Source organism: Phaethon aethereus (assembly GCF_964289735.1).
Source record: "Phaethon aethereus genome assembly, chromosome: 15".
Classification (NCBI taxonomy): domain Eukaryota; kingdom Metazoa; phylum Chordata; class Aves; order Phaethontiformes; family Phaethontidae; genus Phaethon; species Phaethon aethereus.
In genome coordinates, this window is record NC_138591.1 from 16928573 (window position 1) to 16952103 (window position 23531).

Sequence of the window (23531 nt, forward strand, 5' to 3'; positions counted from 1 at the left end):
ATCACTTTCTTTCCAGTCCAGACTGCCCATGGGGCCAGCAGAATCAAGCCTTATAATAGCAAAACCCCAAAAATAATTGGAATAAAAATCCCAACCCTTTATTACAAGTTGCCCCAGGTTTTTCTGGGCAGGGATGTGGCTGGCTTGGGCTGATTCACCACCTGCATCTTCCAGCCTCTCTACCCTCCAAATTCTTGTATGCCCTTGGGGCTGTCTTTAAAATACATTAACCCAAGAGCAGCAAAAGGGCTGTTATTGAAGATATGCTGTTGCTGGACCTACAAGAAGGTTAAAACCAAAACACTCTAGGGAAGGAAAATCCCATCCGTGCTCTCGGTGTGGCAGAATGGTGAGGAGCCTGTCCTGCAGGGATCGCGTGGGCTGGAAGACCAGGGTGTACGTGGCCCAGTGCCACCCAGGCCCCCTCACCTGAGAAATCATCAGCAGGTTTGTCCTCATTCAGCTTGAGGGTGCTCTCCAAGTGGGACCGGTCACGCTTGGTTGGCTCGCTGGCGTCTTCAACCTCTTCTGGAGGAAAAAGGCAAGGAGACCTGTTACCACCAGAGAGGAGAACTCACATAGGAGCTCACACAAGCTACTGCCAGGGAGAGGGCACTGGGGAGCACACAGACCCCGAGCCCATGGACTCACCGGGCGCTTCAGGAGCCGCCGTTGCCTTTGGCATGCCGTGCGGTTTCCCTTTTGCAAAGGCTTGGCGGAGGCTGCCAGGGCTGTGGCTGCCGGGGGAAGCATCGTGGGCAACTGCTTGGCTCCGAGGAGGGGCCGGCGAGGGAGGCATGCCGTGTCTCCCGGGGGAGTGAGGGCCGGCCGCTCGTGGGGAATGCGAAGGACGTGCCTGGAAGGGGCTCCAGGGCTGGGGCGTAGCATGAGCACGCGCGGCACCTGCTGCCCGACGGGGCCCCTGCCTGCCCCGGCGCTTCCCCCGGCAGCTGCAGCTCATCCAGGGCTAAGCCTCGGCTGCAGGCGTACCTCTGCGCTGCCTCTCCGTCTGTCCACTCCCCCCCAAAATTATGCATTAAGCCGGAGACATGAGGCTGTGCAAGGCTGGGGCTCACTCTCGAGAGACCTGACCCATCCCGGCTGCCTTGCCTTTGCCGGCAGGATCATTCCCTCCTGCTTCTACCACCTCTGCACCCATAGCAGTCTGGAGACATCTTGCATGGGGCCCTGGCTCGGGGTGGCCCTGAGGACCCCACGGCTCCCTGCCAGGCCCCGGGGGCATGAGGCAGCTGCCTCTGCCTGGGGTAGGCATGCCGGTGTTCCCGATACAGAGGTGTCCTCGCCCTAGAGGTGCTGGCACACCAAGGGCCCCGTGCAGCTCCAAGTGCTTTTGGCTGTGGGTCAGGCTTTAGGGGGGGTTTGGGGACAGACGTGTGCTGGCTGGCTGGGCTGGGGGTGCCTGGGCCAAGAGGGGCACCACCAAGCCCTGGGGCTGTGTTGAGTGTCTACCAGGTGTTGGGCTGAGGAAGACCTTTTGACTTGCCAAGTAAAGCCACAGAGACCAAACTGGGTTTTCTTTTTGGCACGGATGGGAACTTTTTGAGCTGGGATGTTACAGATGAAAGCAGAAAAAGACTCAGCTGGGTCCGAAGGTCGCCACCCAGCCCGTGGGCCAAAGTCCACAAGCATTTCTAGGAAATCATGGTGGGGGTGTCCCTTTGCCTGAGCTAGCCTTTCACTGGCCGGAGCTGGTGCTTTGGCAACTCGTTGGTCTGAGTTAGCTCTTCACACCTTCCCTACGAGGCAAGGGCTGGTGGATAAGGGACCCACCAGCCCAGGCAGCGTCCTGCCCATGCACCAAGAGAGACAGGGGTCTGGAAGACTCTGAGGGTGCGGGATAAAGAGCCTTTAAGAGGTCTGCAGGTGCCAAAAGGGACCTGGCTGTTAAAAATCTTTTTCCATGTCCACAGCCCAGAGGAGAAATCACGGGCTTAAAGTGCAGCGAGGGAAATGTCGGCCGGCTTTGGCTCCTGCCTGCGCCCTCGATGCCCGCAGCCGGCCCAGCCGTGCAGCGGTTAGGGGCAGGCATGGGAAGCACAAGCGTTAGGAGAGGGCCATGCACTAGGCGCGGTTTAATGTGCCAAGCTCAGCTCCGCTGGGGGTTGATAGTAGGTCATTCTCGCCGCTACAGCACACCGACAAGAAAAGACTCCAACCTATCTGGCCGTGCTGGGGCTCGGCGGCAGCAGTGTGGGCGCTGTGGCCAGGTGGGCTCTCCGTTTCTGCCAGCGATGGCTTGTCTGCAGGGGGGTCTTCTGCTGCTGGGGGGTCTTCCGCTGCTGGGGGGTCTTCCACCGCTGCTGGGGGATCTTCCGCTGCTGGGGGGTCTTCCACCGCTGCCGGGGGATCTTCTGCTGCCAGTGGGTTTTCCACTGCTGCTGGTGGGTCTTCCACTGCTGCTCTGGGATCTTCTGCCGCAGCCCCGCAGGGTGGGTGATGGCAGCTGGCAGGGCCATCCCTGGCTTCTCCCTTGCCGGCAGCTGCTGGTTTGCCACGGCCATTTTTTCTGGAAGCGCCGGCCACTTCCTTGTCGCTCCCTTCAGCTCCGTCCTCCGGCCCTGCTGGTCCAGCACCACCTTCCTCAGACTCTTCCTCCTCCTTAGATACTCCCTCCTCCTTAGATACTCCCTCCTCCTCAGACTCTCCCTCACCTCCATCTTCCTCAGACGACTCCTGCTCATCATCTTCCTCTGAGCTCTGCTCATGCCCTTCCTCTCCCCCTCTGGGAGCAGACACTGCTCTTGGCTTCTCCATTTTCTCTTCCCCAGGCTGCACTTGCTCCTCAGAGGTTCCTTCCTTGGCACCAGGCTCCTCAACCTCCCAAGCATGGAAGCCATCTTGTGGGCCAGGCCGGCGGTTCCCTTCATGATGTGCTGCCTCAGGGGCGCCCAAGATGGCATCCTCCCCTGGCTCCTGCGCCTTGCCGGGCCCCTCCTGGCCCTTCTCCATTGTGGTCTCCTCTGGCTGGCCGTCCCCTGGCCCTGGGTCCCGGCTCAGGCCACCCGCCGGCTCCTCCTCCCCCTCGCCACGTCCCTCCTCAGCGGTGCCGAGCAAGGAGGCGTTGGCGGGGCCGCCATCTTGGTCCTCCTCAGGGCTGCCATCGGCTACCTTCTCCTCCAGCCTGGGCTCTGCGGCCGGCAAGGGGCTTTCGGCAGCACTGCCAACATGGTCCGTGCCGGGGGCGTGCGGCTCTAAACGATGAGAACAGCTCAGTCAGTCTTACCCGCGCCAGCACGCGGCTACCGGGGCACCCGCTGGCCCCCACCAGCACCAAGGGGGGGGCCTGAGGGAGGTTTTATGGCTTTTACCAAGAGGTTTAAACTCTCTCCTAAAACATTCTCTAGTTCCAGCTCAATTTTCTGGCCCTGTCGCAAGAAGCTGGGTGCAAAGAGGTGTTTGTGAGGGGACAGAGCCCATGCTAGCAGGGCGCCCTGTGGCCGTGCTGGCCGTGGCTGCCCGGGGCCATGGCTGCCGCCCGCCGCGAAGCGCTGCAGGAAGGCGGCAAAGCAGCCCTAAAAAATGGGGGGGGGGGGGGAAGGAATGACAGAAAGCTTAGCTCGAGGGGCTGCGGGCACTTGGCAGGTTAAAAGGGTCCTTCCCCAGCCCTGCCTCAGGAGAGCATCACCCTGGCCATGGTGGGTGGCTGGGCGAGGGGGAGGAGGAGGAAGGGGCGAGGGGGAGGAAGGGGCGAGGGGCTCCCCGGCGTGGGGCCCTGCCTTTCGGCAGGCAGGTGAGCGCAGGCAGGGCCTGACCCCGGCACAGGGCTCGGGAGCTATTTATTGTGAGCATCCCTTCACTAGGAAAGCATTTGCCGCGCTGTGCGGCTGGCGGGCACACGATGAGTTTGTTCTGCGGCCCAGGAGAAGCCATCCGTATTTTCCATAGGCCTCCAACTGCAATTTAACATTAGTCAACGGGTGCCAAAAATAAAAGATCCCCGGCTATACTGTCTCTGTTACAAACAGTTGCTGCTAGTCTAAATAATCCCCCGAAACGTCTAATGCCTGCATACCAGGGAAGCGTTTCGGAGGAAAATAATTCCTTTGTACTTCAGCTGGCGAGCAGATACCAGCCAGGAAAAAAATGCCACCTGCACCGGGGAGAGCGGGCAGCGCCGGGCACGGGCAGCGCCGGGCACGGGCAGCTGGCCGGCAGCCAGCCCTCTTCTCCGGCTCCGCCGGGGAGCCACGGGGCCGCGCGTCCTGCAGAGCATCGGCAGGGCCTCGCCAGCCTCGGCAAAGCCACGGCGCTGGGGGAGTGGAGGAGAAGCTGAGCCAGGGTCGGGTCGGTGCCAGCCCCAGACCGCTCTGCCCGCTGCAAGCCAGTTTGCCGTGGCCAGGGATGCCGGGCAGGCGGTTGCACCTCTACCCGTGCCGGGGCCGGTGGTGCCGTTAGCCAGGAGTCAGGCGGCAGCCGCGCGCCGCGGGACGGGCCGTGCCAGCGGCAGGCGGCTGGGAGGGACGGGCCGCGCCTCAGCCTGCCAGGGTTTCCAGTCGCTCTCACGCGCAGCCTGGCACGGCGGAGCTGCCGCCGTCCCCGCGGCCCCTCGCCCTGCCGAAACCGGATGCGCGGGTCACCCTTGCGCTGCCCTCGCCGACCTCCCCCGTCCTTTGCTGGCACGCGGCTCGCAGGTGCCTCCGGGCTCCCAATTTGGCTCCCAGCCGGAGGCAGATGGGTCCCACGCAGCTCCCACCCGCCTCCCTCCCGCCCGAAGCGCCTCTTTCCGTCGGGTCACCTTCCCGTGGGACCCCCGGGACCACCCAGGGTGCCCCGCCTGCCAGGAGCCGCTCCAAGGGGAATGTGCTCCTCCTGACCTGCAAAGCCGCAGGCACGGAGACCAGCCTGGGTCTCCTGAGGGTCCCCTTGGCCGACGGGGACAGGGATATTCTCAGCTGGGCCCCAAAATAGCCGGTGACCCGGAGGGCCAGGAGGGGAGCGCGGCTCCTCGCGCTTTTGAGGAGGGCCACGGCGGGTGGAGGGGGAGCAGGGCCAGGCAGAGGAGACCTGGCGCATCCCGAGGGCTTTGTCCGGGGTCTGTGCATCCGCCCCCCCCCCCCCCCCCCCAATGCAGGGGGACAGAGGGGCTGTCACCCACCGTGGCTGGGCACAACGGCAACCCCAGCGCCCGCCGTGAGTCACCCCTTGCAGGAGAAGGGAAATATTCCCCGGGTGCTCCCTGGAACAGGGACCTGGGTGCACCCCCTGGGTGCATCCCAGGAACTGGGATGTTCCTGTCGGTGTGTTGGTCGCGGGCTTTATTTCCTGTGACCTTCAAGGTCTTACATAAAGTCCCTCTCCCCTCTCCACTCCTTCTCCCTCCCATTTCCCCTACATGGCCTCCAAATCCATCCCGAGGCGAATTGTGCTGATCTGCAGATGGCCGGCCGATGAGTGGCAAAATGGGCCGAAGGTTACGGGCTTAACACCCTCCGCGCGTCCGCCGGAGGCTAAAAATACGGCCCGGCAACCGTACGGGGGAATCAGAAGGAGCAGCTCGGCAGGGTGCGGACGGCGAAGCACCAGCCCCCTCGGCCGCTGGCCCCAGCCCCTCGCCCCGCTGCCAGCTAAGGGTGACGTCCGCACCTGGGGCGCGGACCGCGGGTCCCCGTGGCCGCCGGGAGGGAGCGGGGACAGCCACGTCGTAAAGCGACACCGGGGCTCCCCTTGTTCGCGCCCTGCCTTGCGCCAAGCGGCCGGCTGGCGTCGGAGAGGAGCCCGCGCCCCGTTCCCCGTGGGGACCTGACCTCCCACAGGGTCCCCCGGCTTGCGCTGCCCCTGCCCGCCCCGAATCTCACCCCCCTCGGCAGGGGCTGGGAGGGCTGCCAGCTGCCTGGGGACACCTTCCCCAGCGGTGACAGCACCCGGGGGCACAGCTGCGGGGACGGAGGGCTCACGGCGGGGCTCCCTGTGCCACGGCGTGCCGCAGTTTGCGCCCGTGGCGGAAAGGCTAAGGATGAGTGCCGGCGGCTGAAGGTGACCCTGCCGCGGTGTCCCCTCCATCCCTGCGCGGGGACGTATGGAATGGCAACACCCGGGGGGCCGAAATGGGTCCTCCAGGAGGGACAGCCCCCGAGGACGGCGCCGGGGCAGGGGGGGCTAAGGAGGGACAGATGGGCGCAGGTGGCCCTAGGAGGGACGTGCTCCCCCTCCAGCAGAAATAGGAGCCCGGCGCGTGGGGCGGGCGACGCGCAGCACGGCGGGGATGGCTTTTCGCACGCCCCCTTCCCCGGCCCGGACCCCGGCCCTGCAGCGCGCAGGGGAGTTACATCCACCGGCTCCTGCAAGTCCTGCCCTTCCCCGTCCTCCCAGCCGGGCTCTGGGGGGGAGCTTGCACCCCAAACCTCTGTCCCTTCCTTTTCAGGGAAAGGCAAGGCTGCGCTTTGTTCTAACAAAGCCCTTTAAAACCTCACGGAAAATGGCTGGACCCAAAGGAACTGGCTGAGACTTCCTGGGATTTTCCATGCAAGACGCCAGCCGCGCTGCTGGACCTGCTGCAGACCCCCCTTTCCTGCGAGACCCCCCATTCCACAGTGATGACCCTGCCTGCCGGGCTCTGCGGGGTCCCCACAGCCTCTGCTTGGGGCGCTCCTCCAGCTCATGGGCCTGACAGCTCAGGACTCAGGTTGGCTGGGGACCTGACACGAGTTTGCCAGGTCTCTGGTGCTCAAGCCGCAGCCTCGTGACACTTGGCCCCAGCCATGAGCTGCTGCGCGGGGGTCTGCCGGGGAGGGGGTGCAGCGCCTGGGGATTACGATGCTCGGCGCTGCTGCCAGCCAGCAGCCTGGCTTCTGGACAAAATTAAGTCGAGGTGGATTAGCCCTGTGAGCCTGACCTTTCTGCAGGGGAGGCAGGGCCAGGGGAGCCCAAAGCAGGGGCTATGCCCCTCACCCAGCCTCAGGCCTGGGTGCCCCAGCCTTGCACGCCCAGCCCTGGGCGCTCGGCCAGAGTGCGGCGGAGGACGGGGTCTCCTCCCCGCTCTTCCTCTGCCTCGGTTTCCCACTCTGCGCCATCCCGGCAGAGCCCGGTGCCGCTGCCGAGCCCCGCAGAGGAATTGCTGGTGGTTTATTGCCCACGTTTCACACGGCAGCCCTTCGGCAGCCGGGGTGGGCTGGAGCCCGGCTCCAGCACCAGTTTGGAGCCAGCCAGACCAACACCTTCACCGGCTGGGAGGGGAAAGTGTCCCAAAGGGGCTCAGGAAGCCCAGAGGACACAAGCGCAAGGGCGGCCGGGGGTGGGGTTGGCTCTCCAGACCCTTCTGCACCCCAAAGCCCAGGACGCCCAACCACAGCATCCCATCCCAGAGGCTTCGTGATCCCAAGGCACCGGCCAAGAGCATCTATTTTCCAGTTTTTCAACGCAGAGCCCAGCGGGGCTATAGGAAACGGCTTTGTCACACTGACTTGACCTCATTTGTGCAGGAGATTTTAAGTTTAGTTGAAAAAATATATACATTTATTTGATTTCTATAAATAGTCAGCTAGAACTGCATGATATTTTGATTAAGAAAGGGTAAAGAAACCTCACCAGGATGCACCAAAGGGATTAAAACCAGGCTTGGAACTTTCTAAATACAGAGATGAAAACGGGGAATCACTTCTGCGGGGTGTTTTTTCGACGGTCTCCCCACAGGGCACCCACCCTAAAGATTTGGAAGAAAACCTGAACTGCTGACTCGCAGAAGACGCGAAGATCAGGGCGGTGGAAGGTAAAGCAGCCACCACTCCCTTGCCGCGGGAGATCTGCGTCCGTAAGTGAGCAGGCGGCGAGAAAACAGCACGTATTTCGGCACGGGCAGATGTCACGCTGTACGTCGAGGAACACACCCGTGGGGTCCCTTGTGGGGTCCGCAGCCCGAGGGGATGCTGAAGGACCTCTGAAGGAAGCGCTGTGCCGCGGCTGGGGCTGGAGAAGCCCCTTCCTCCAGGGGAGGGACTCCAGAGAGGTCATGCTGGTCCTGTCCCCCCGTCTCCGGCAACGGGAGGCTTCACCAACCCGCCCCAGGGCTTCCCCGGTGGCCCCAAGGGACACCCTCCATGCACTCAGTGTGAGTCCTCCTGGGTGAAGACTGCCCATCCCTCTTCTTTGGTCATCCCAAGGATTCCTCGTCGCCTGGGCAGGACAGGGAGAACCCTTGGGCTTGTCAACCTGGATTTTAATGCCTGATGATCTGTCGTCCCACAAGATCCTCAAATCCTTGGGGATGTCCAGGCAGAGACGTGCCAAGCAGCGGTACCCAGCCCTGGGGGGGTCTCGCCCGTACCCCCAGCAGCAGGACGGGGGTTCCCTGCTCAGCCGCCACGCAGGGAAGGGGCCGCGCGGCTCTGAGCCCTTTTCCGCGGCGTGCCCCCACGAGCGGGGCGTTCGGCAGGGTCGAGCCACGCGCCCGGCTGGCACCGGGGCCGTGCTGCCCCTGCCAACACCCCAGCCTGGCTCAGGGCGCCCGGCCGGAGACTCCCCGGCCCCTCCGCCAGCCCCCACCGGCACACGAGCTCGCCGGCTTCCTTGGGCTATCGCTTACAAGGGAAATGTCCCCACGGGCTGAAAATAGCCCTGCAGGAGCCCTGCCAAGGCACCGGCGCCCGCTGCTATTCCTGCAGCGCCTGGGGAAGGGCAATTTTATGAGCCATTCGGTCACCCTTGGACCTGCCGGCCGGGCTGGGGCTTTCGTGCCCCGGTGAGCCCGTGCTCCCAGCACAGGGAGCTGGCACCCGTGTGTGGCTGGCAGGTCGGCGAGTGGGGACACGGTGGGGATGTGGGGACACGGTGAGAGCTGTCCCGGGGCACAGCACAGCCCTCCCAGCCCCACGCCATCCCGCAGGGATCCCCTGGGGTCCCTGTGCCACCGGGGCCACGCACAAGCGAGGTGTCCCAGCTGTCCTGCCCGGCTGGCTGTCACCTCCGTGTCGGGACAAGGACGGCTGCCTGACGTCTGCCTTGCTTTGCTCAGCCAACAGCTTGGGAGAGAGACGAGGCAGCCGTGGGGGCCGGGACCTTCTCCAGGCGAGGTGCCAGGGGTGTGGGTGGCACGAGCAACCGAGATCCGTGGGTGCCTGTGGCACCCCAAGCCCCTTGCCTCACTGTGGCCACCCCTGCACCCAGCGGCAGCGGCACCTGCGGTTGTGCCGATGCTGGGGTGGGGTGGAGCGAGTCCGGTGGGGTGTCACTCGGACACGGTGGTCCTCATGGGTGCCTGGTCCTGGGCCCTGAGCCCACTCAAGGTGGCACAACCCAGGTGGTGGAGCCCACCCCGAGGTGACATGTCCTGGGAGACGGGGAACATGCCAAGATGCCACGAGGACGCGGCGATGGAGCCCATCCCGAGGCGACACCTCCCAGGCTGAGGCAGGATGAGGAGTCGGGGGGCCGTGGCCCCGGCTCGCTGTCTCGGGGAGAGGCCGGCGCCGGCGCCGGCGTGCCCGCTGCGCTTGCGGCAGGAGGACGCCAGCGTGCCGGGGTTTTCCTCGACTCCTCGCCCAGCTTGGAGGTGGTGACGGCACAGCCCGGCATAGCCCTCCCGCTCAAATCCGTGATGGCTGGGGGGTGCCGAGGGCTCTCCAGGGCGAAGCTGCCATTCCCGGTGGCCACAGGGACTCACTCTGACCACCCAGCCTGGAAGGGATGGCCAGGCTCTGCCCGAGGAGCGAGTGCAGGGAGAAGGAGACCTTCCCCCGGGCAGGAGCAGGGGTGAAGCAGCGGCCGAGTGCCCTCGCCCTGAGCCAGGGCTTGTGGTGGGTGCTGGCCCCTGCCGGGGCTCCCGGCTGTGCCGGGGAGCTTTGCCAGCCCCGGCCACGTGGGCCATGGACCTTTTTGGCCGGGGCAGCACGAGCGCGGGCGCAGGGTGCTTCCCACCCTGGGTCCCGGCGCGCCCCAGGCATCACCAAACTGTCTGGGTGCTGCGGCCCTGGCGGCGTGTCCCAGTGCTGCGGTGCACGGCAGCGGGGACGGTGCCTCGGCCAGGGAGCCAGGGGACTCTGCACCCTCACAGCCAGCCACGGGGACCCCCGGGGACCCGCCTGTTTCCCCCAGCCAGAGGCATTGCCGCCGGCGGGGGGATCCAGCTTTGCACAACCCCGTGCGTCCGAGGTGGAGGTCGGTGTGGTTAACCCGGCTGGGCCTCTGCGTGCTGGAGAGGAGCCACCCCAAATCCTGCCCTCGCCCCGAGCACCGCAGCCCTCCACAGCTCCCTGCCTTCTCCTCACCAAAGCGGGGTTAAATGGGAAGACAAAACCCAAAAACGGGAAAAGATCCCCCTCGAGCCACCTCCTGCACCCCAAAGGAGCCGGGGTCCGAGGGCCCGGCTTGGCGCCAAAGGAAAGGCAGAACTCATGGAGCAAACCCCGCCGGTCCCCGTGGAGCTGAGCCACGGGCCACCGCTGGTGTCTTTTTTCCCAAACCTACATGGCTGGGGCGAAATACAAGACCCCCGATAAGCAGGAGATGCCGAAGATGCGGGTGAGGGGCTCCAGCCGCCCCTCGGAGCTGGCTCCGGGGCTGCAGACTCCAAGGTGCCTCCGGGCCCCGGAGCCTCCTGCGAGCCGGAGGGTCCCGGCGCTGGGCTGAGCCTCCTGCTCCCTCGGTGTCCGCCGCAGCTCGGGCCGGGCCGGCCTCCGGGCCAGCCTCGGCACAACCACGAGCTGGGCCAGTGGTCACCCACCACGGTGACAAGCCCCCACGGTCCCACGGGGCCACCGGCCACCAGCCAAGCCCGCAGAGGACCTTTCCGCACTCCCCCCATCCCCATCCCCGACCCGCGGCCCCGCAGAGGTCACCCCACCACCGGCGGGATGCGTCGCTGGCCCCAAAACCCGTTTATTCACAAGAATGGTCCAAGATGCCCTTAAAAGGCCAAAACTCGGCGGGGCCGGGGGTGCCGGGTGCTGGAAGGCGGCAGCTGCGGGTGCCGCGCGCGGGGCCGCGGCGGCGCAGGGCAGGGGGGGCCGGCGGCCGGGGGGGCCCAGGGCCGCTGCAGGGAGCACAGTGTCCCCTTACACGGCTGTTTCCATACTTAGCCGCCCCCCTCCCGGCAGCTCGGCCGCCGGAGCCCGGCCAGGCGGAGAACCGGCCCAAATTAACTCAAGGGCAAGCAAGGGTACCGGCAATGCCGCCCCACCGCACGGCCCCAGGGGACGCCCGGCTGGGCACGGGGGTGCTAAGCGGGGACGGGACGGCCCGGGAAAGGGGGTACGGGGTCGCCCGCAGTGTTATCTTGCTTTGCAGGTCCTTGGGGAGGGGGGAGACCCCCAGGGCAAACAGCCCACCCCATCCTGCTCTGCATACGGGGTGCCCCGGCAGCCCCCCTAAAACCTCACAGCCCAAAACCGAGCCAGCTCGGCACCCATGGGTGACACTGACCCCGGGCACGTCAGCAGCAGCACAGCCCCTGCGCCCACCCTGGCTCCAGAGGGGGGACCCCAGCCCGCTCCCCCCCCTCCCCGGCCCCTCCTGACCACGGCCCCCCACCGCGTTTCCCTGCACGTCTTGGGGTGACTCTGCAGCCCTGGCAGAGCTGCCGAGGAGCCCGGACGGCCGTACCCCTGCCCCCCATCCTGCTCCGGGCACCCACCCAGCCTGGGGCACAGGCTGGGCTCACTGGGCACCCCAGAGCCGCACCAGCACCCACAGCCCCACAGGTACCAGCAAGGCGGCAGGGCACCCACAGCCCCGTGGGCACCCGCAGCCCCACAGGTACCTGCAGCCCCACAGGCAGCCGCAGCCCCAGTGAGCACCCACAGCCCCACAGGTGCCCGCAGCCCTGCTGGGCACCCACAGCCCATGGGCACCCATGGCCCCGCAGGTACCCCCAGCCCTATGGGTGACTTTGGGCACCCACAGCCCCATGGGCGCCTGCAGCCCCACGGAGACCCACAGCCCCCTTGGGGACCCACAGCCCCGCTGGGCACTCACAGCCCCACGCGACCCCGCAGCCCCCCGGGCACCCGCACCCCACAGGGACGCCGCAGCCCGGCGGGCAGCCGTACCTGCAGTGCTGAGGAGCAGGAGCGAGGCCACGCAGCAGCAGAGCAGGTTGAGGCCCTTCATGGTGGCTGCCAGGAGCTCCCTGCCGCTCGCTGCCTCTATTTATACGGCAGCGGCGGGCGCGGGGCAGGGCAGGCAGGCAGGCAGCTGCCGGCACGGCCGGCACAGATGCTGCCACCGCCGCTCGCCCGCTCCCGGGGGGCCCTGGGGCCGGGGCTCGGCGGCAGCGCTGCGGCTCGTGGGCAGGGGTGCGACGGCGCGGGTCCCCTCCTGGCGCGGGGTCACCGTCCCCCTCGCGGGGGTGGCGGATGTCCTTGGGCTGCCCCGAGCTCCCGCAGCCCCTTTTTGGCTGGAGCAGGATTTCACGGAGGGGGAGAGCCGAGCGCCGCGGCACCGCGGTGGCCCCCAAGGGCGGGTGGCCCCGGGCACCTCGTCCTGGGCTGATTCGGGGCCCCTTCGAGCCACCACGGGTCACCAACTCCAGGCGGTGCCACGCACCCCACAGGCAAGGGGACGTGTCCCCTCTAGCCTGGGGGTGTCCCCGTCATCGCCAGCTCCCGTCACCCTCACTCCTAGGGGACGGCCACCCAGCGCTGTCCCCAAAGCCTGGCCGTGGCCCCTCGGCTCCATCACTGGAGGAGACATTTTGGGGGGGACCAGGACCCAGTTTTTCTAGGGGAAGGGGCCAAACCGGGAGGGACCCAACAGCCCCAGCCCAAACGCTGCTGCCCCTGAGAGCGGGGGAGCCCCCGGCCGCGAGATGGGGGTGGTGGGGAGGGGGCAATGGCAGGGGAGCAGGCACGAGCCGGCCCTCGGCCGGGCACCATGGTGGGGCGGGGGGAGCGGGAGAGACCTACGGCCATGGGCGATGCCGAGAGGTGGGTACCCCCCCAAAAAAAGCCATGCAGAGAGACAGGTGCCCCCCCAAGCCATAGGGACACCCCCATCCTGGGGCACCACAGGTGCCATCCCCAGGGCCGGGGGACACAAAGCCTGACCCCCAGCCCCCCCGCTGAGTGGCCTCACTAAAACCAGTCTCAGCAGCGAGCTGAGCCCCGACGTGCTCGTAGCACATGCAGGCAGCGCTGAGCCTTTAAATATATCCCGGCCGCTCAGCGGGGAACCTCGCCTTTGCCTCCTGCCCGCTCCCTGCCTGCGATTCCCAGCGCAGGCAGCGCTCCCCTGCCCTCCCCGCAAGCCCCAGGGCCCCCGAGAGGGACCAGTGTCCGGCAGGGGCCGGATCCGTCCCTGTCCCCATGTCCCCCCACAAACGTTAACACCGGGACCGAGCTTCTAAAAAACCAAGTACAAACTTTATTTTGTTTTCTTTACAAAGGCACGAGCCTCTTTTTTTTTTTTCCACTTTCTTAACAAAATAGAATAGCTTCTCAATCAACACAAAGACCTGAAAATCGTAAAAAAAAAAAATACAAAAAAAAAAAAAAAAGAAGGGAAAGGAACCGAGAAACAGCTGCGGCTGGGGGGGGGGGACCTACCGAATACCACCGAGGCTCTACACACGACTGGCCTAAAACCCTACAGCCGGGCGGGGGGCAGCGGGGGCGAGGGGAGAGGGGGGGGAGATGCACAAAACGGGGACTCCCCCCCCCCCCCCCCCAGACCCAAGCGACACAATCACAAAATAGAAATGCTCTTCGGAGCTGACGGACCCCGCCAAGAGGATTAAGTGCTTAAAGGAGGGATGGGAGCGGGATGGGGGGGACGGGGACAGGGATGGGGAGGGGGGTGTAAAATCAGCCCCCCCCCAGCTCCATCCCCGTGCCGAGGAGGTGGGCGTTGGAAATGCCGGGCGGTTGGCACGTGCCGGCCCTCCTGCCCGTGCTCCGATGGGCATAATCCCAGGATGGTTTTACTCTCCAAAGGGGTTTTCCCGGCTCCACGTGAGGTGCGGGGGCCGTGGTAGGGCTGGTTGTACCCCGAAACCGGGGGTCCCTGTCCCGCCTTTGCTGCTGTGTCACTTGGCATCTCCCCCCCTGCTTAAAAACGAACAGTTAATTAAAAAGAAAGCACAAAAAAGGAGGAAAAAAAAAACAAATTAAGATCCCAACTGAAGGCTCTGTCCCAAGGGAATACCACCGGGAACGCCGGGGCTGCTGCTGGCTTGGCAGGATTCCCCGTGGGTCGGCGGGGGGTGGGGGGGGTGTGTGATAAAACGGGGTGTGGGGCCACGACCTCCCCGTCCCAAACACCCCCCCGCCGCCATCCCACTGCGTCCCGAGCCCCCCGCATCCCACTGTGGCCCCCCTCAAGCGCCCGCCCCCCCCTGAGCCGCCCCCCCCGGGAGCTGAAGGGTGACCTTCGCCTGCTTCTAGCTCTGCTTTACAGTATTGGAAAAAGGTCATAAAAGAGACCCAAATCGCGTTGTATTTTTTAAAAATTTCAGCATATTCTCTGACATTTCCCCCGCCCCGGCTCCCCGCCCCGGCTGCCGGCCGGGGGGTGTCAGGGCAGCTCCCCGTCCCCCGAGGGCTCTTCTTTGCTCTGGTCCATGGAGTCACTGTCGTTGCCCTCGGTGTCGGAGGCGGTGTCGGAGGCGGAGGGCTCGGGGCAGGCGCGCGCCGGCGTCACGATGACGGCGCGTCTCTGCTCCTCTTCCTGCAGCTGCTTCTCCTGCGTCCCCTCGATGTGCTGGATCGCCTGCCGAGAGCAACCGCCGGCCGTCAGGGCATCGTGTGTCCCCCTCTGACGCGCGTAGCGGGGGTTTAGGGACACCCCCCCAAAAGCCCCCGCAGCCGCCGTCCTCCTCGGTGTCCCCCCCCTTACCTGAACGATGGTGTCCAGGTTTTGCCGGGACGTGGAGACTGTGTTGATGACCGAGGACGGGCCCATGGTGACCACGGTGACGTGATGGGAGGGAGGCGGCGCTGGAACGATCACAGTGGGGTGGTGGGTGGGCGCTGGGGGAGCGTGTGACGGCAGGAGCTGTGGAGAGAAGCAAAAAAAAACCCCCCCTCCGGTCAGCGGGGACCTGGGCACGAGCATCACGCTGGCTTGTGAAGCCCAAACTCCTTCAAAGAGCCCGTAAGAGCTGGACTGCTCAGGTCCACCCGTCCCGGACCGACGCGAGAGGACGCCGGCTGAAAGCGGCCACCACCTGAGCTTCGGCAGAGCAGAACGTGAAGGATTCCCCGTATCCCGGAGAAGGAAAGATTTGGGCTTTTCAGCCGGCAGAGGCAAGCGCCAGCCCTCCCATCGCCCCGACCTGCGGAGCTGGGGACCTGCCGGGCCCCTCGGAGATCCTCGTTAAAACAACGGATGGGGAGATCCGCCTTTGCAGGAGGCTAAGGAGAGTTCACCTAAAAATAGGCTGAACTTCCCGGGGAGGCGGCCGGCGGAGGGGATCCGGCGGGGACACAGCTCCGCAGAAGCCAAAGCGGGGAGGACGCCGGTTTTCTCCCTCCTTTTGAAGCTCCCCAGGCCGGCGTCGCGCCGGGCTGAGCTCGAGGGCGGCAGGGGGCAAGGACACAGTGCCGGCACCGCGCTCGCCTCCCCGCTGCGCCGGGCTGGCGTGAGGCTGCCCCCACCGTCGGCAAATCCGACTGTGCCGGGAGAAAAGGCTGAAGGCTCCCGTCCCCGCGGTCCTGCCGCATCCGCCAGCTCGCCCACTCCCTCTCCCCAGCCTGGCGGGCAGCAGGGAGCCGTGCGGGGGTCCCCAAAACTCAGCTGGAGTCACCCAGCGAGGGGTGAACCCCCAGAGATGGACTTGGGCTTGACGCTGCTGCAAACCACCCGCTCCAGCACGGGCAGTGCCACCCGCGTCAACCGCGGGCGGTGGTGCCGTCCCGACTGCTGGCATCGCCCGCGGACGGCGACGGATGCCCGTTCATCACCCGAGGGTGAGGAAACCCGCCCGGCGGGAGCAGGACCACAGCTCACCGGAGCGGGAGCCGCTCTCCACCCGTGCCCGGTGGGGAGAGCCCAGCCAGGGAGGGACACGGCGCCGTGGGGGGTGAGCCGGGGGTGGCCACAGCCGGAAAGCCGCAGCGCCAAGGTGAACCCCCCCACCCGCCAGAAAGCGGCCTTCCCCGTGCAAAGCCCTCCCCGCCGCGGAACGCAGCCGCTCGGAAGCGGCCGCGGCACGGTCCGAGCCACGATCCCCCCGCAACGCACGGGGTGCCCCTGCGCGTGGGGGGGACCGTGCGCCGACCCCGTCCCAATTCCCTGAGGGCGGGAGCTTTGCTGGGACACCGCTGCCCATCCCAGCCAGCCCGGAGGGACGGGAGGTGCCAAGCACGTCGCCGAGCCGCCCCGACCCCCCGTATTTCACCGCCCACACGCCCGGCTGCGCCGCTCGGGGGGCGGGAGGCTGCCGGGGCGTCCCCACGGGCGGGCTGGGGCAGGGCGGGCTGGGGCAGCATCCGTGCGCTCACCTGGGTTCGGATCTGCTGCTCGCGCTCGAGCTTCTCCTGGTGCAGCAGCCTCACCTGCTCCTGCTGCTGCTGGAGCTGCACTTGCTGAGCGATCACCTTCAGCTTCTCGGGGTACATGTGGGCCTCCAGGGAGCGAACCTGCCAGCCGAGAGCCCCGACATGGGTGGGGAGCCCAGCCCGCTCCCGGGCACGGCACCCCCCCGATCCCCGCCGGGGGGACGCGGCGCAGCCGGGGAGCCCACGGCCAAGCGTGGGGCGGGGGCGGCCAGAGCAGATGGCCCGTTACACCGCGGCAGCGCCGCCGTCCCCGGGGGGGCTCCGGCACGGCCGCGGCACAGCCCGCTAGAGGGCGAGCCCGCCCCGCGCACGGCCGGCGCGGTGCCGCACAGGCGGCGGCGCCGCAGCCGGATCCGGCCCCGCGTGGCCTCACCTGCTCCTCCAGCATCATGCGGACCGAGCGCTCCTTGTCCAGCTGCTGCCGGAGCTCGATCATCTCCCGTCGCAGATCCTCCGCCTTCTCGTCCTCCCAGATGTCCGGCGAGCCAATGCCCTCGTCTTTGTCCTCCGCCCGTCGCCGTTTCGGGGAGGAGCCGCTGAACTCCTGCCGCGGGGATGCGGTGTCAGGGGACCAGGGTCAGCCCTGATGCTCTCCGCGCCCCTGCCCCCCGCAAAGTCTGGACCACATCAAGGTGATGCCACCCCCTCGGCCACCCCCCAACTCGGCTCCCTGGGGACACGGGTGGCACGTGGGGTCGACGCCTTCATCTCTAGGGGCGGCGCAGCCCGGGGGTGCGCCCGCTCCTGCGCCCTCCGCGTGCCCACCCTCCTGGTCCTCAACCCCCGTGAGCCTTGTGCAAACCCGTTTCTCACGCCGCGACACCCCAGGCGGTTCAACCGGGCTACCCCAGAGCCGGGGCTGCCACCGAGCCGTACCCCGGTACCCCAAATGGGAAACGGGACCCCAGCCCTCCCCCCCGCCAGGTAAGGGATGTGGGGCTGAACAGGGCTCCCCTGGGTGCCAGGAGGGTGCGAAACGCCTCCGTTCCCCAGCTGATTAGGGCAGAGGGTCTCGCTCCAACCCCAAGGGACAGCGACGACATCCCCTCCTCAGCCAGCTGGGACTGTCCTGACCCCTCCCGCCCAGCCCGGTCCCTTGGGGCGTGCAGGCAGCATGCAGGCAGCGTGCAGGCAGCGCTACCTGGATGAACCGCTTGAGCTGGGTGTTCTGCTGCAGTAGCCGAGTCTTCTCCTGCTCCAGGGAGAAGATGTACTCGGCCGTCTGCTGGAGGATGGCTGCCTGCGGGAGAGCCGGGAGGGGCACGCTGAGGCAGGAGTGACTCCGGCGTCCCCCCCAGCCCCGTCGGCCGAGCTCCCTCCCTGCCCGGGCGGCAGCAGCACCGTTCCTTGCCCGGCCCTGGCTCCTCCATCCAGGGTCTGCTTCAGCCCCGGGTCTCCCCTGGGATTTCCGCCACGGTGGAACCTTCAGTTCACCCATCTCGGGAATCCAACCGGCTGCCGGGCGCCGCCTCCGCGCCCCGCTCCCCTCCGCCGCGGGGCCACCCTGTCGCACGCACCCAGCCCTGGGACACCAGGGTTGCAATGCACACCCGCTCCCACCGAGGCAAGGTCCCCAGGAGAGACCTCCATCGGTGACTTAACGTACGCAAATACCCCCAATTACGCTCCCAGCTCCGTCCTGCCCACGAAGCGCTGAAAACCTCCCCGTGCAGGACCGGCGTCTGCATCCCGCACCGCCACGGCCCCGATGACGTCCCGCTCACCTTGCTGAGCTTCTCCCCGTCCGTGTGCGGGATGAGGGTTTTCAGAGACTGGAAGCCAGCATTGATGCTCTGCATCCGCCGTCTCTCGTTGCTGTTGGCGATTTCCCTGCGTATCCGCCGCTCCTGGTCCCGCTGGGTCTCCGGAGTCAGCGGGATGTTCGCCAAGCTGCGAGAGAGGCAGGGGGTTAGGGAGGAGGGGGCCGCACTCCTGCCGCCGGCTCGGCCCCGCCGTGTCCCCCCTCGCTTTGCAATGACCATACCAAGCCGCCCAAAGGGACAGGGAGCACAGAGGGGATGGCGGCTGCGGCGCTGGCGAGCACAAAAGTGGGCTTCTCCGGCCCCATATCCAAAGCTCTGGGGGCTGCATTGACCAAACAGCGGCCCTGCCGCAGCCCCCCAGCTCCGCTGGGCTCGGACACGGGCTGCCCAATGCCAGCGCCGGCAGCAAGGCTGGGCGAGGGGAGCCGGGGGGAAGGCAGGGCACGACACAGACCCCCGGGCGGGCGAGGGAGGCTGCGGGCCGGCCGGCTGTGTCCCCACGGGGCCGGCCGGCGTGTGTGGCCCCGGGAAGGCGGCTCCCTCCTTCCCGCCCCGCTGATGGCTTCCAGATGACAGCTCCCAGCAGAGAAGCCCCCGTCCCACCCCAAGCCGCAGCTCCTGCCTGCTTCCTGCCGCCACCTCCTCGCCCCCCGCGCCCTCGCCCCGCAGATGGGCCGGGAAATGCCTCCCGGAGCCGGCGACGCTGCCGGCAGCAAGCGCGGACGGCGGCGGGGAGGGCTCCGGCCGGCCAAGGCCAACGCCCGCGGGTCCAGGGCACAGGCCCCCCGAGCAAAGCGCGCCGCTGCGGGGGTCCAGCTTCTTCCCCGAGACAGCCCAGGGAGCAGGGGAGCGAATCCTGGCCAGGGTTTGGATCGCAGGGACGGCAAGCCCTCCCGGCAGCGGCCAGCACTGGCAATTAATAAGCCGAGCGCCGGGGCAATAGCTGGCCATTACGCCGAGCCAACGCGACTGGCAGCCCCCGCCGTGCCGCCGGCCATTTCGCCTCCCCGTTGCCGCCGGCAGCGGCTCTCTTCGGGGCGCACACCGGCACCCAGCACCCACCAGCTGCAAGTCAGGCCGCCGGCGCCAGGAATGCTGTGAGGCACCGAAGACTAAACACAAGGACCGGGCTGCCAGCGCGAGGCGAGATAAGACGGGCTTCGGCCTCCCACCCGGGTGCCCGGCGGCTCCGCGATGGGGAGACGGGACCGTCCCACCCAGCGCCTTGCCAACGCCGGGCTGCAAAGCCCAGCGTCCTGCCCTCCCGGCGAGGCCACGGAGGAAACACGGAGCTTCAGGAGCCCAAGGGACTAAGCGGCAAAGCCAAGCCCTGCTTGCAGCACTGCCATGTGCCCCACGCACCGCGACTCCTCTCCTCAGAGATACATGGGGACAGGGGATGGGGAAGGGTCCCAGCCCAGCCCAGAGGGACGGGGAAGGGTCCCAGCCCAGCCCAGAGGGACGGGGAAGATGTTTGCCCCCAACCACCGAGGCAGTGTCCCAGTGCAGGCTGGTGCTGGGTGCTGAGCGCCTGCTGCACTGGTTCTTTCCCATGCAGCTCCCACTGGGTGTCCTGAGGGGTGCGGAGCTGGGATGGGTGCCCGGGGCTCTGCCCCACTTGTGGGCAACAGCTCTCTGCTGTGTGGACCAAGAGCTGCCTGCGGTGAGATCGTGGCACAGGGCTCCCATCCGGTGGTGGCCATCACCCACCGCCCTGCTCCTGCCAAAAACCAGCCCCAAACTTGTCCCCAGAACACGCCGAACCCCGGCAGGTCTCGGGGTCGTCGTCTAGGAGAGGGTCTGTCCCCCGTCTCCCTGCAGCGATGCCTGGCGGGGCCCGGAAGGTGGCCGGAGCACCAAGCAAGGGGAATGGGATGGAGAGGCCCAGGACCAGGCAGCGCGGAAGCGGTTTCTTAAATACCGGGGAAGGAGGAAGAGCCTGCTTCCTCGCCGGCAGACCTCCCGCAACCTGCCCCAGCTGCTCTTCCTGGGATGAGACCTGAGACACCCAGCGAAATACTGGGAAAAACCCCATAGATTCAGAAGCCGGCCTGGCACCCAGCACCGCCAGGGATGGGGCAGGAGAGCGGGAGCGGGTGGCACCCGCCGCAGCCCTGGCACGAGGAGAGAAGCCCCTGGGGTGTCCCCAGCCTGGTGCCGGAGTGTCTGAGTCAGGGGAGTAGAATTCGGTCCTTCCCGCCCCGGCGGTGCGGCAGCCCCCGGCACAGCCCGGCGGGGAGGTCGCGCTCGCCCGGACCTCGAAGGAAACAAACCCACGGGGGTGTCGGAGCCGGCCGCTGCCGCGCTGCTTCTGCCTGGCGAGGAGGCTGGGGGCTCGGCAGGCCCGCGGCAGATGCCCCACTCTGCCCGCTCGCGTCCGCCGCCGCCCGCAACCTGCGCTGCGGTTCGCGTGGGTGGGCAGGGGAGGCACGGCCGTGCGGGCAGGGTGTCCCCGAGCTCCCTCAGGTCGCAGGCAGGGCGTCCCCGAGCGCACCAAGCCTGCGGGCAGGCTGCCCCAAGCTCGCAGGCAGGGTATGCCCAAGTTCACGGGCAGGGCGTCCCCCGGCACCCCGAGCTCGCAGGCAGGGCGTCCCGGAGCTCGGGGCTGCGGAAAGGCGGCGAGGCTCCCCCAGAGCTCTGCCCCACGCCTGGGGCGGGTGCGGGGCCGTGCAGCCCCCCAGCCCTGGGCAGGATGGCCGCGTTTCCCTGCACCGGGTGGTTGCCCTCCCACCCAGGCCACGGGCCCACGCCGGGCCGCGGCCACCTGCAGTGACTAACATGGGGGACCCCAGTGAAGCCACCCCCCTGCCCTGGGTCCCTGCCCCACAGCTGCACCCCCCCGAGGGCCTCAGGTGTGGGCACCCCCCGAGCATCACCGGGACGCAGCCCCCCCCCCCCCAAGGTGAGCCTGTGGGGCAGTGGGGAGGTGGGGCAGGGCCACGGGGCCTATGTGGGGCAGGGCTGCCCGCGGCGGGGGGAGCTTCTGGGCTAGGGCAGGGCTGCCCCATAGCAGGGCTGGGCCTGGAGGAGCCGGGGCTGCCCCACGGGGCCCTGAGCCGCCCCCCACGTGTCGTGGGGCCTGCCTGCTGAGGGCTGCCCCACGGCGCGGCTGGGCCCCTCGGGCCGCCCCCCACGCGCGGCAGGGCCCGGCCGCTCGGGCCCACCCCACGGCGGGGCAGGGCGCGCAGCTGGGGCGGCGGCGGGGCCCTGTGCCGCCCCACGGCTCCCGGAGCGCCCCGGGCCGCCGCGCGTGGCCCCGAGGGGCCTGTGCCGTCCCCCCACGCGTGGCGGGGGCCCGCCCGCCCGCCGCCTCCGCGCCGGGCCCCGCCAGCCCCACGGCTCCAGCCCCATCCCCGACCGTGGAAAGTGTGTGTGGGGGGGGGGGTGTCCCCGATCCGCCGGGGCTCCCCCCCGTGTCCGCGGGCTTTGTGCCGCCGCCTCCCCGCACTACATGTCCCGGCAGCCCCGGCCACGACCCGCCTCCTCCGGGAGGGCTGCAGAGTCACGGCCAGGCCCGGCAGTAAACACACCCCCCCACACACGCACACCCCGCCGGACCCCCACCCCCCCCGCTCCTTTAAACACCCCCACACCCCCCTCCCGACCCCCCCTCCCCACCCCACGCGGGAAGGGAGCGTGGGGGGGGGGGGGAGGCGGGCGGGCAGCGCCTCTCCCCTCCCGGCCACGCGTGGCCGCCCGGCCCCATGTGCGCGGCCGGGACCACGTGCGGGCGGTGGGGCTGCGGCGGCGGCCGCGCCGCGCCCCCCCCCCCCGGCTCCCGACTCCCGACCCCCGGGGGGGGGTGTCAAAAAAGGGGGAAAAAAGCCCTTTCTGGCGCTAGGACGGCGCCGGCGGCGCCGCTCCCACCTGCAGAGCCCGCCGATCACCTCCTTCTCGGATTTCCTGAAGTGCTGCAGCGAGGGCACCTTCTGCGCCGGCACCATGAAGTACTCCATGCCGGGCCGGCGGCGGGCGGCGCGGAGCGGTACCGGTACCGGCCGCGGGCCCCGGCCCCGCTCCGGCTGCGGCGGCCTCTGCCTGCGGCCCAAGGCGGGAAACAGCTGGTGCGAGCGCGGCGGCTCCCGCCCGCCGCCGCCTCCGCCCCGCCCCGCCAGGCACCGGCCCCGGTAAACAAAGGAGGGCGCGGGGCGGGGGCGCGGGAGCCATCCCGGCACCACCCCGCGGCGGGGGGGTCCTCCCGGCCCGGCCCGGCCCGAGCCCCGCCGCCCCCGGCCCGGCCCGGCCTCCCTCGTCCCCATCCCACCCTCTGCGGACCCCGGCCCGGCCCGGCCTGTCTTGTCCCCATCCCATCCCGTCCTAATCCCATCCCGTCCTAATCCCATCCCATCCTGACTTGTCTTGTCCCCATCCTGTCCTGATTCCATACCACCCAGCCCTGTCCCCATCCAATCCCATCCTATCCCATCCCAACCTGACCTGTCTTGTCTCCATCCCATCCAGCCCTGTCCCCATCTTATCCTACACTACCCTATCCCACCCCATCCTATCCTATCTTGGCCTGTCTTGTCCCCATCCCATACCCATTCCATCCTACCTCATCCCATCCTGCCCTAGTCCCATCCCATCCCACTCTATCCCATTCTATCCCATCCCATCCTGACCTGTCTTGTCCCCATCCCATCCTACCTTATCCCAACCCATCCCATCCCATCCTGCCCTAGCGCTATCCTATCCCACTCTATCCCACCCTATCTTGACACCATCCCATCCAGCCCTGTTCCTATCCCATCCCATCCCATCCCATCCTGACATGTCTTGTTCCCATTGTGTCTGGACCCCATCCTATCCAGCCCTGTTCCTATCCTATCCCATCCCATCCCATCCTAGCCCAGCCTAGCCCAGCCCAGCCCAGCCTGTCTTGTCCCCATCACATCCCATACCCATCACATCCCATCTTCATCGCATCCTACCTCATCCCATCCTGCCCTAGCCCCATCTCATCCTGACCTCTCTTGTCTTCATCCCATCCTGCTCCATCCCATCCCATCCCGCTCCATCCCCATCCCATCCTATCCTGTCTGGTTCCCATCCCATCCCATTCCATCCTGTCCAACCTCATCTGATCCTGTCCCATCCCATCCTGTCCAGTTCCCATCCTATCCTGCCTTATCCCTATCCTATCCTATCCTATCCTATCCTATCCTATCCTATCCTATCCTATCCTATCCTATCCTATCCTGACCTGTCTTGTTCCGATCCCATCCCATCCCATCCTGCCCTACATCCACCCTGTCCCATCCCACCCTACCCTACCCTGTCTTGTCCCCATCCCACCCTCTCCCAGCCCATCCCAGCCCATCCC

At 67.5% G+C, this 23531-nt stretch overlaps 2 protein-coding genes across 2 annotated transcripts in view; both read right to left on the minus strand.

Moving 5' to 3' along the window:
- The window catches only part of ADCY9 (adenylate cyclase 9), a gene marked incomplete at its 3' end in the record, with an annotated part of 81727 nt that extends 68847 nt beyond the window's left edge, over positions 1-12880 (minus strand). The window contains exons 1-3 of the mRNA XM_082006788.1: positions 11820-12880; positions 2178-3212; positions 430-528 (exon numbers count right to left, since the gene is read on the minus strand). Of these exons, the coding sequence (XP_081862914.1) occupies positions 430-528; positions 2178-3212; positions 11820-12060 (1375 nt within the window). The 5' untranslated portion in view covers positions 12061-12880. The remainder of the gene's footprint in view (positions 1-429; positions 529-2177; positions 3213-11819) is intronic.
- Positions 12881-12883: 3 nt separating this feature from the next.
- Positions 12884-22164, minus strand: TFAP4 (transcription factor AP-4; the record flags this gene model as incomplete). Its single annotated transcript, XM_082006484.1, has 7 exons — positions 12884-14655; positions 14782-14940; positions 16389-16526; positions 16819-16989; positions 17587-17685; positions 18170-18335; positions 22076-22164. The coding sequence occupies 7 exons, from the start codon at positions 22162-22164 to the stop codon at positions 14461-14463; spliced, it is 1017 nt and encodes a 338-aa protein (XP_081862610.1). The 3' UTR covers positions 12884-14460.
- Between the last annotated feature and the right edge of the window lie 1367 nt (positions 22165-23531).